Source organism: Buceros rhinoceros, unplaced genomic scaffold, assembly GCF_000710305.1.
Source record: "Buceros rhinoceros silvestris isolate BGI_N320 unplaced genomic scaffold, ASM71030v1 scaffold41378, whole genome shotgun sequence".
NCBI lineage: Eukaryota > Metazoa > Chordata > Aves > Bucerotiformes > Bucerotidae > Buceros > Buceros rhinoceros.
Window position 1 is genome coordinate 2,024 of NW_010428169.1, and position 11,372 is coordinate 13,395.

Consider the following 11,372-nt stretch of genomic DNA (forward strand, 5'->3'; position numbering starts at 1 on the left):
AGTTTTTCTCTGGCTTTGGACTCTTCATATTGACACGCATATATAAAGAGTTGTTATTTTTGCTTATGGAGTATAAACATATTGTTCTAAATGTTGCTTTTGTACTAAGGAAAACTCCGTAATAGAATAAGGAGTCTTCAAGTCCACGTGAATGTCACTGTCGTGTCCGTTAGATAATACGGGGGTTTGGTGACCTTTGATAGGCATCTTGGAAGCATTCGTTTTCTTGTAGTAAAGTACTAACGTAGAAAGGATTTACTTTTTACTTTGAACAGGAACTGAATTATACATGTTGTTAATAACCGAGGTAGTTATCTAACAAAGGTATGTTGGGTTTGCTTACAGATAACTGAGAAGAATGGAAGACTTCAATATGAAATAGATAATAAGCTTATCAATCCAGAAGATGTGGCAAAACTTATTTTCAGTAAAATGAAAGGTATATAATTAGTAAAATCACAATGTGTTTTAGGTTTTTTAAGCTGTCGTCATGTTTTTAAGATGTTGTATATTGTTTTTTGCTTTTAATCAACGTGTTCTTCCTGTGTTTATGAACAGAAACTGCGCAGTCTGCATTGGGTTCAGATGTAAATGACGTTGTTATCACTGTACCATTTGATTTTGGAGAGAATCAGAAAAATGCCCTTGGGTAAGAGAATTAAGTGTTTTCTGTTATTTAACATGCCTGAAGCAGACTGGCTGCCGGATCAGCAATGGGAGTTCTGGTGGACTCCAGCTTGTGACTGTCAGTCCAGACATTGGGATGTTGTTTGAATTGGGAAGGTAGGAAAGCAGGAGATTAAATCCTGACTTTAGAAACGTTTCACGGAATTCACTATTGTAACCAAAATGAAATTCTGAATCAGTTAAAGTGAGAGGGAATCTTGGTATCATCCAGGATAGAATGTGATTCAGATGGGGGTCGCCTTTGAAATGCAAAGAGTGTCTCAGCCCTTCTCCGTAATTTCCCATCCTTTCATACAACAATACTCCCCGAACCAAGTGGTGGCACACGACTTTATGGAGGATGTTATGTCAGAGTGCAGACAGGGAGCATGCACCAGTATTCTGTGTGGCAGTGCTGTTTGGGAATGGTTCTGCTCCATATGAAAACACAAGTCGACTTAGAGCTGCGTGTGACCGGCAGCATCTGTACTTCTACTTTCTGATTTGTAGAAGCCCTTATGTTTAACTGACATGAAATTGGCCATAAAGCATTAGTGAGCTGGATGTTTGCAGTGTGTGTAATGAGACATTCTGTTGCTTTAGTGTAGGAGTTGCAAAATAACTTCGAGGTGGAGGAAACAACGTGCAGGGCAGTCCCAAGGTTACTGAAGTTTCAAGAAAACATATAGAGAAGATGTTAGAAGTGAGGTGCGGTAACTTGATGTGGAAGTAAAAGCAACTTTCCCAGCATGGTATCTGGTGAAATTACGTACCAGGAACTTTTAATACCACACTTGAAGTTACCAAGTTTGAGGGTGGGTTTTTCACCTTGTAGTTGAGGGAAGGTTTGCAGGTTTCTCTGGGGTGTGTAGACTGATACATCAGTTTTGTTTGACAATGAGCATGGAGCAGATCCAACCACCCGAACGACACAGTAGCAACTGATATCTTTCTTTTCCATACGCTGATATTTTTCTTTTATTAACACACTGGGCTGTGTTAATACCATGCTGTGACCCAGATCTGAGGCGGTGGCCCACGTTCAGCTGAAATCTTAATAGCGTGTATGACCATAGTGAAATCATTCGAGTAAAATGAAATGCTGTTGTGCCTTATCACAGGGAAGCAGCTGCAGCTGCTGGATTTAATGTTATGAGATTGATTCATGAACCGTCTGCTGCTCTCCTGGCTTATGGAATTGGCCAAGATTCACCCACTGGGAAAAGGTAAAATCCTAATATTTTTCTTGAATGTGAGCGGCTGTACTCAAATCTTGGGAAATTTTAAATGAAAGAATGCTGTGTTGCCCTAGCAATCGATACAAAATTAATTACATGAGGCTTGTTTTCCTTTTTTCACTCAATAAAGCCAATAACAATGTAGAAGTTGTAAATCTGTAGTGCTTAAAATCCCTTTGTCCTGGTTTTTTTGTTGTTGTTTTTTCAGGACTGTCTTTAAGGATTTGTCCCTATATTACATTTTCCTCTTGAATGAGCTGATGGGCTTTAAGAAAATTCATCCCTTTTTAAACAGATCTCGAGACAGCTGGGTTTTAGTTGTGGGAGAGGGGGCCATTTGAAGACATTAGAAGAACTAAAGCTGAGGTTCTGGGTTCAGTAGGTGCATCGGGTTTCCCTTATGAGTAGTCAGATAATTCACAGGATTTTCAAAATGGATTTTCAGAGACTGCTGTCAGCATAAACAGATGTCTTTTTTTCTTGGTAGGAGTTTTTTACCCTTCTCGTGTAATTCTTGCCTATAATCTTGAATGCAATGTTCAGTTCTCAGTTGTGTATATTAGGAAAAGCTTTGGCTACTCACTGTATAAAATGGACTAATTTTGTTCTTCAGGGGACGTTTTCAAGTAGTCAGTGGTACTAAGATGCATTAAATACAAACAGCCCAAATGAAATTCTCTTGACCTGCAGTACGTCGTATGGTGTCACCTTTTCTAGACAGAGTTAACATAATTTTAGATGGCTTATTAATGCTGCTGTCCATTTATTTTTGTCTTTCCCATGGCAGCAATGTGTTGGTTTATAAACTTGGTGGAACGTCACTTTCTATCACAGTCATAGAAGTAAACAGTGGAATATATCGTGTGCTGGCTACAAACACAGATGACAGCATTGGTGGAGTTTGCTTCACAGAAGCTCTCGCACAACACTTAGCTTCCGAATTTCAGAGGTAGGTTTTGAATTCCAAGCGCGTTGTGGTTAGGACAGGAACTTCGTTATCAGGTGTTTGCTTTCAAAAATATTTCACGCTGGTTTGTCAGATCCAGCAGACTGTCTGCATGTGGAGTGGCTGAAGTAAAGTTTTAATATCTGCTGGGGACAAAGGGGGAAGGCTGGGAAATACTTGGTTTGGGGCCAGTGTTGGAGCTGTAAGGGCTCAGCTATGAACTGTTCTGTGTTTCGATTGATGTATGTGCCTGATGACTACAGGTGCCTATATCCTTTCGGTCACAAGCTTTTGGGGTGACACGGAATCCACCTGGGTGGGTTTTGTTTGTTTTTCTTGTTGGCCTGAAGGACTGTGGAGGAACATGGGTCATCAGACTGAAGTCTGTGTGGCATGTCACCCTGTGATAGACAAAAATGAACAAGTTCTATTTCTGCTTAACCTGTGGGTAAAATTAGTTAACTGCCAGACCTTTTCTTGCTGTTCCTTGCAGGCACTTAGAGGATTTGTTTGGCTGAGAAACTGTTCAGAAAGACTTAAATCTGCGTGACAAACACTAATGCCCAAGTTCAGGGTGCCTCTAGACAGTGTTCTTTAGTTGAAATTGGAATAGACACTTATTCTTTGCGAGCTTTCAGTAGTAGCATTGTGAATATGTCCACAGAAAAAGAAGTTTGATAGCTTTAACCTGTTTTTCTTTCAGAAAGTTAGAGTTAATCACGCCAATGCCTGCCTTTCTAAACTGGTACCGCTGCTTCTTTTTAAATGTAGGTCTTGTAAACATGATATTAGAGGGAATCCCAGAGCCATGATGAAGTTAATGAACAGCGCTGATATTGCAAAGCACTCTTTATCAACCCTGGGAAGCGCCAACTGTTTTGTAGATTCATTGTATGACGGGTTGGATTTTGATTGTAACGTGTCCAGGTAAAGCAACTCTTGAGCTACTGCTTTTGTATAAAACTATACTTGAAATCTTTCTGGGTGGTGTAGAGGATGTTCAGTAAGCTTTGACTTCTGGTGGCGTTAATGTTAGAAACAGAAGAAGGATAGGAGACAAACGTGCTTTCTTTGAGCTCGGTGCCACACTGATGGTTCTGTCGTGATGCAACCAGTAGTAGTTGGGGTGGTAACACTAACAGTGTCGCCCTAATGGTTAGAAGATAAAGTGCAAAGCAGCACAGGCAACCCCGTCTTTGGAGGCTGGTTGTTGATGAAACAATGGATACTGTAATTACTCAAGGTGGGTTCTCCCCTCACTCTCCATTATTGGGGTTTTTATTGGATTTTCCTTAAGAAAAATACTTCTGGACTGTGATCTGAATGAGCTCCAAAATGACAGGGGTCGTGGAAATCTCAATGTCGCCTCTTGGACAGCTGAAGTAGAAAGATGTTTTCTGTCTTTCTACTCATACTGTCATGTCTGCCTCTAAGTCTCTCCTCTCTTGGGACGATCTCTTGAGATGTTCAGCTGGTTTTGATTGTTCTTCAGTCAGCAGCAGCTTTAGCAAATGAAACAGACTTTTCAGTTCCAGAACGGTGCATCCACTGCTGCAGCAGCTGGATCTGGTGAAGTAAGGCACAGTACGATTTTAAGTGAGAAGCAATGCCACTTGTTGTGGTTCAGTTTTGGACAAGGATGCTAGTCCTGTGGACTAGCGTTGCACTATTTAACTTGCCATGTTTGCTCATAGTAAAACTTCCTCTTCAGGCTTGAAAGAGCCTGAAGCAAGCACAAGTTTTTGTTGCTGTGTGGGTTTGGTGGTTTTTTTTCGTTTTCCTAACCTACTCCCTGTGTGCAAACCAGGTCTTTGTGTCTCCATGTTAAAGATGATGAAACAGTTCAAAGATTTTTGCTTTTTTTTCCCCACATAACAGTCAAGACAACAGTACTGTTTGTTCTCTAGAGGAGTATGCTGAAGAAGAATGACTGTGCATTCCATGTTGGTGTGAATGATGGAAACAGTAGCACAGATATTTTCAAAACAACAAAATCACTTCTCTAAGATTAATAATTGGGAAATAAGATTTAAAAAAAAAAAAAATCCCGTAGTACCAGGTACAGCTAGAGAATGAAAGAATATTCTAAAAATGATTGGTCTTCCATTTCAGGTATTTGTGTCTGATCGGTGAGATGACACTTCTTGAATTTTTTTTTTTTTTTTTCCTTCCAGGGCCAGGTTTGAACTTATCTGTTCTTCGCTTTTTAGTAAATGTGTAGAAGCAATTAAAAAGCTCTTGCAGCAAGTTGGATTTACAGCAGATGATATTAATAAGGTAACAATAGAAATCACTTGTCTGTGCTGTGCTTTGTAACTCCACGAGAAGAATATTTATGGGGATGTTTTCCACGCAGACTGAGATAATTTCATGTGTTTGAGCATTTGTGGCTCAGATCCAACAAAGTATGTAAACTCAAGATCTTCAGAACTTGTATCTTTGCTTTGGCTTCATTTGCTTGAAGTATAAGGCAGAGTCAGAGTCAACGCTGTGTTTCTGCTGCGGTATATTGAGTCAGTGCTGGAGGATTTCTCTCCCCTGCCTGTGTTTGTATAACCCTTGGTAGAGCCAGGGAGAACCTTCTTTAAGTTCAGTATATAGACTTTATTCTGCCTTCACTGAGCTTTGGATGGGGTTTGCTGACACTTCTGAAGAAAACACGAGTTTCAACTTCTGTCTTAGTAGGAGTAGAACAAATCACTTACTGTCTACTAGGTGCCCATGCTCCTCCTTGTGAGCTTAAAAAACTTAGGAACATGTTAGATGCCAAACCATAGAGTGCTTTAATACCAAATGTGGTTTAACGCAAATGTCTTTTTTGCTTTAGTATAAGAGAGTAACTTCATCTCAACCCCTGGGCGCCCCTCTGTGTGTGTGGGCAAATAGTGCGGCATTTAGAGCTGGTGGGATTGGCGCAGATTCTGCAGCAGAAGTTGGCTGGTGCTTTTAACGATACTCGCTGCTATTTCAGACTCTTAGGTAGGGTTTGCTGTGTCACATCTGGGGTTCACTGGTAGGGTAATGAAATATCCCAGGCCACTGTTCAGAGAATGTCTTTTGTATTTTGGAGGCAGTGTGCTTTAAGTGGTCCAGTGTGCTGTTCTCTCAGGCCTTAATGCTTTTGGGTTGGGGAGGGAGAGTGCTTTAAAGGTAAAAGTAAATTAACCTAGTTTACAGCTCTTAGGTTTTACATGAAGAAAAGTGGGAATTAGCTTTGTTTCCAAATGTGGTTGATCTCAACAAAGTTTCTGTAGTAAGAGAAGGGGTTTAGGCCTTTTTTGCACAAGGTCAGTCAGTAACGCTGCTTGTCAATGACATCCCTCAGGATTTGATACTGGAGCTACTACCACTTAATGTCTCTGTTAATAACAGGTATGATGGGGTAACACATGCTCTCAGCAAGTTTGCAGGCAGCACTAAAACGGGAGGAGCAAGCAATACCACTGTAGGGCGAGGCTGCTATGCAGAGGGATTGAAAATGGCAGAAGAACTGTGTATAATGGAGTATTTTGGTTGGAAGGGACCTACAATGATCACCTAGACAACAAGGATTAACAAAGGCAAGTGTATATCCATGGTGGAATACTCCCGTGCAGCAGGACAGGCTGGCAGTTGCAAGAGAGCAGCTTTGCAGGGAAAGACATGGGAGTTGGACTAGACAGTAAGTTCAGAGGCAGTCATCAGCGTGGCTCTGCAGCAAAGGCTGCAGCTGCGTGCTGGGCTGTAACAGCAGGGGTGTAGCCATGGGTCTGGGAAAGTGTTCGTTTCCTTCTGTGGCACTTCGACAGTGTCCAGGTACAGTCTCATCACTTTTGAGCTTCATGGGTGCTGACCTACTGGCCTGGTCCAGATGGAGAGCTGCCAAGGTGCCTTGGGCCAAGAGAGCTGAGTTTGCTGAGCTCTAAGTTGAGGCTTAGGAGAGACTAGTGCTGCCTGCAGTTATCCAATGGAAACTAAACCTGACTGACTCCTTCCTGGAGGTGCATGATGAAAGAGTGACCAGCAGCACAAGTGACGATATGGGGAAATTTTAGATACCAAGAGAGGAATTTGTAGTGTGAGGGTAATCAAGCACTGAAACAAAGGCCCACAGAGCCCATGCAATCTACATCCATGAAGGTAAGTTCCTGAGAAGCCTCCTGTAACTGGACCTGCTCTGGGCAGGAGGTTGGACTAGATGACCTCTGGAGGTTCCTTCCAACCTGATGTTACTTTATGATAGATTCCTCAGTTTTCAAAATGTTACTTCATCTATCTGATGCCTACTACAAGAAACACTTTTTCAAGACACCATTTCAAACTTGCCAGCTATTTCCTTTAATTTCAAACACAAAAGTAGCAGAAGTCAAGCGAAGATGGCATCAGTTTTTCTTTTAACAGCTACAGATGATCTTGTATCCCAGAGCAGTGTGCATTTCTGCATTGCAGGTTGTGACCTGTCTGCTTTATCTGACAGAAGACAGATTTGAAATCATGAAGGCATGTTTTTCAGGTAGTGCTGTGCGGTGGGTCTGCTCGAATCCCGAAGCTACAGCAGCTGATCAAAGACATTTTCCCAACTGTGGAATTACTGAATTCAATTCCTCCAGATGAAGTTATTCCTATCGGTGCAGCCATAGAGGCAGGAATTCTGCTTGGGAAAGAGAACCCTTTGTTAGAAGAAGAAACTCTTATTGAGTGTTCTGCCAAAGATATTCTCCTTAAGGTAAAGCTAAAATTATTGAACTTAGACAATTTTACTGCAACACTGAATATACAGCACTAATTAATGGACGGGATGTTAGAGAAAGGTCGTTGTTTTATTGTTATTGGTTCTACAGATGGACTGTAGATCAGCAGTAAGTAGTAACTTAGGTTTAGTGACAAAAAATTGACAGGAAAACCTGCTGGATTTTGAAGGGAGATAAACTGTGTCTTTGCTGTGTCATAATAGGTGGACATTTTTCATTTATTTATAGGAATGCTGATGTTTGGGTTTGGGGTTTTTTTTTTACTTGCTGTGGTGGTAAATGTGGCAGAGAGAATGAATGTTGGGTTTCTGTTCTGGTGGAGCGCTGTGGGAACACTTCCATCTCAGTACTTGGAGAAAGGCATGAACTTTTTCTTTTTCTTTTTAAAGGGAGTAGACGAGTCAGGGGCTGACAAATTCACAGTGCTATTTCCATCAGGGACACCATTACCAGCTCGAAGGCAGCACACCCTGCATGCTCCTGGAAACACTTCTTCTGTGTGCCTTGAACTATACGAGTCACTGGGGAAAAATCCCATGAATGAGGAAAGTAAATTTGCACAGGTGAGTGTATACACATTCATGTGCACTTTTAATATTGAACCCTTGGAAATCAAGGGGATCTGAAAAGGAAAAAAAAGTTTAAAACCAGAACTATTCCCACCCCTTCCAAAACTTATTGTTATAAAATTAGAATGACGTGTATCTCTTTGGAAATGGTCTTTAATCATCCTTCTGTAAATGCATTATGAAGTGTTGAGGTTTCCCTTTGGAATCTCTAAACGGCTGGTGGGGTTTGATGTTTGGCACTGCTGTGGTAAGCTGAGCCAGGGTGAGAGAGCATAACCAGTCATCCAGTAGGATCTCCAGATCTCCAGCATTTTAGAAAGAAAACTGCCAGAGGTAATGATGTAGCTGGTGTGTGTACTGTTGACTGCTTTTTGATCTTCCCAGGTTGGGTGGGATCTTGGTATTCAATACCACATTTGATTTTCACAGTGCTAAGATGGTATGATTAAATCCTCACCCAATATAAACAGATAACTCGGGAGCCAGCCTACTGAGAGGACCCAGCTTGTGTGAGACGGTGATGTCGTGCTCACCTTGGCTTCAGCACGGTTAAAGCATTGGGGAGGGGGCAGATGCGGCTGAAATGGATGGAATGCTTGAGAAAATTGTTAATGCCACCTTCGTCCTGCCCAAAGACGTCTAAGGGGATAGGGAAAGGGTGTTACCTAGTGACTACGGAACTGCTCCAGTTAATTAAAGGACCATGCTCAGCTGTCACTGCAGTCAGTGGGAGCTGTAGGTGCTCCAGCTGTCTTGGTGATAGTCCCTGGAACAAAAGCACTGGAACAGTAGAGTGAACAGCTCAACCACACAGACTCCAGCCTGGGTGTGGAGTCACTACTACGAGAGGCTGAACAGAATGAATTGCACACTGTGGCTATTGCATCACTTGCTGGGACAGGATTTAGAGGACTTAATCATGTAACTTTTTTTTTAATAGATTGTACTCCAGGATTTAGATAAAAAGGAGGATGGCCTGCATGACATACTAACTGTTCTCACCATGAAAAGGTACCCAAAATACTTCTCCTCCAGCTGTTTAACTTGCTGTGTCCCAGTTCTGATGAGCAGTCTTTTCTCCTGTCACAGAATGTTTAATTTGGTGTTAAACTGGAGCGTTTCATTGCTTACAGGGTTGTGTCTTAGCAGGGGTTAAGTTCTGTAGGATTGTGGTGTTTATGCAGTACCTTCTGTGCTTTCATTTTTGATGCCTAAAGAAACAAAACTTAATACTATAGATGACTTTGTAGCAACTTTTGAACCGTGGATCAGTCCGACCACGCTTGAGAGCAGTCAGGATTTCTGATTTCCCGTGGAAGGGGGTTGGGTAGTTCTGTTGAACACTCACACTTTTGGGGAAAAACTGAAGGAGAATCTGTCTTTCCTGGTTGCTGAGAAATCCATGCAGGACATGCAGCATTTGTGGTGAACACCTGTGGCTCTGTCCCTTCAGAGACAGGGTGTTAAGCATGAGAAATAATGTCACAGTAAATCAGGTTTCCTAAATCTCCTGTTTACCGAATGACTTGTTTATTATGGGAAGGTAGGAAGTGTCTTGTGGCAGAGCGGGGACTAGGGATGACATCATGTTTCTCTAACTGTCTGGCCTTCATAGGAGTGCTTGGGCTCCTTTGAAATAGTCTGAATAGTTTGCAAACATATCAGAAGGTGGAATTCTAAGTAATCAAAATATGTTTGTCTTCCAAGGGCTATCCTGAAGTTCATACTGCTTTTCTGAAAAATAGAAAACTCGTCTAGATGTTGCTGAAAAACTAAATCCCTACTTTCTACTGCAGTTCAAACCACTTCATTTTCTTATGTTAACTGTCAGGCATATTAATGCGCTCTGTTAATAGACTTCACCTAAATTAGCTGGTTAGTCATATAGAAATCTGCACTTAGCGTTGACAAGAAAAACGTCTGGGGGATTATACATGCGAATAATGTGTAATGCAGGAAAACCTGCGTTATGTCAAAGGGGGCTTTAGTAATATTTAGGTGAAAAAGGTCAGTAGAACACTTCTATTTCTACCTCAATGTTACATGTGACTTTATCTAGATGAAGTAGGATTCAATATTGTCTCTAATTCTTAGATTTTGAAAATTAAGGTTTTCCTTGCTGAAGGGGATCCTTGGTATTAAAAGACTACTTTTGCTTTTTACAAGTCAAGTTTTCTGAATAATATTACTGCACATTCTTTTTACAAACCCGTATTAAAACTTAGTTATTTTTAAACACATGCTTGAATCTTACGACATATGTGAAGGAGATACATGCTTTAATGGAGGGCAAGAAGTGTGTGACTAAACACTTGATAAACTAAATTCAGTTTCATCTGTGAACGGGCGAAGCCTGTTCTTCCCTGGCTGTTTCAGTGTTAAACTTTCCTCCTTTCATCTGCATGAAGACTGTTGTTTATCCTCTCTGGAACACGCAGTAACATACCAAGAGTTGGTTGCAATAGTCCTGACCATGCCTTTCTTTTTTGTCTAGGGATGGGTCCTTGCATGTGACCTGCACAGATCAGGACACCGGGAAGTGTGAAATCATCACTGTTGAAGTGGTGTCATAGTCTCTTTCGAAAGGTGATATTTTTCGAAGTTGATTTTTGTCTCTTCTGGGCTTTTCTGCCAAAGTGGTGACTCTCTCTGAGATGTCTTTCATGATTCTTGGAGGGCTTTAATAAACTGAAGTAAAACACTGATTTGCCACCAGATTTGTTTGGAGCAGCAAGTGTGGTGCAAAATGTTAATGCAGCCACGCAGAGAGCACAGCACTGAGTTATCAGCACCTGATACGAAAGTGCAGAGGGCAAATCCTTGTGCTTGTGGTTCAGCAACAAGCATATTGCTCAGTCCAACGATTTTTCCTTGGGCTAGTCAGGTCTCGTACCCGTTCAGCCAGTACATCTGTGGCTTTGGCAGCATAGCTCTGAACCCGCAGGAGCTGGAACAGCAAAAATCCCCTCTGGTAACTGTCCCAAATTGGACTGAAATCCTGAAACTGTGGAGGTGACGCCTGTTCGCACTGGCATCTTGGGCAGGACTTTTGTGTTGTTCTGGAGTTACTGTAGGATGGTTTTGTGGTGTTACCTGAAAAATGTATGTAAGGGTTGTATGTGCTTATTTATGCGCTGTTAATAAAATAGCTTTTTTATGCAGATGCTGGCATCCTCCGTTCTGTGTGGCACTGTTCTAAGCTGTATGTCACCATACGTTTGTT

At 41.6% G+C, this 11,372-nt stretch overlaps 1 protein-coding gene across 1 annotated transcript in view; it reads left to right on the forward strand.

Annotated features, from left to right (window-relative positions):
- HSPA14 (heat shock 70kDa protein 14) overlaps positions 1–10,722 on the forward strand; it is a gene marked incomplete at its 5' end in the record, with an annotated part of 12,739 nt that extends 2,017 nt beyond the window's left edge. Inside the window, 10 exons of the mRNA XM_010142179.1 lie at positions 346–439; positions 559–649; positions 1,788–1,892; positions 2,692–2,853; positions 3,622–3,777; positions 5,025–5,127; positions 7,343–7,555; positions 7,970–8,143; positions 9,090–9,160; positions 10,644–10,722. Coding sequence (XP_010140481.1) covers positions 346–439; positions 559–649; positions 1,788–1,892; positions 2,692–2,853; positions 3,622–3,777; positions 5,025–5,127; positions 7,343–7,555; positions 7,970–8,143; positions 9,090–9,160; positions 10,644–10,722 — 1,248 coding nt within the window. The remainder of the gene's footprint in view (positions 1–345; positions 440–558; positions 650–1,787; positions 1,893–2,691; positions 2,854–3,621; positions 3,778–5,024; positions 5,128–7,342; positions 7,556–7,969; positions 8,144–9,089; positions 9,161–10,643) is intronic.
- Between the last annotated feature and the right edge of the window lie 650 nt (positions 10,723–11,372).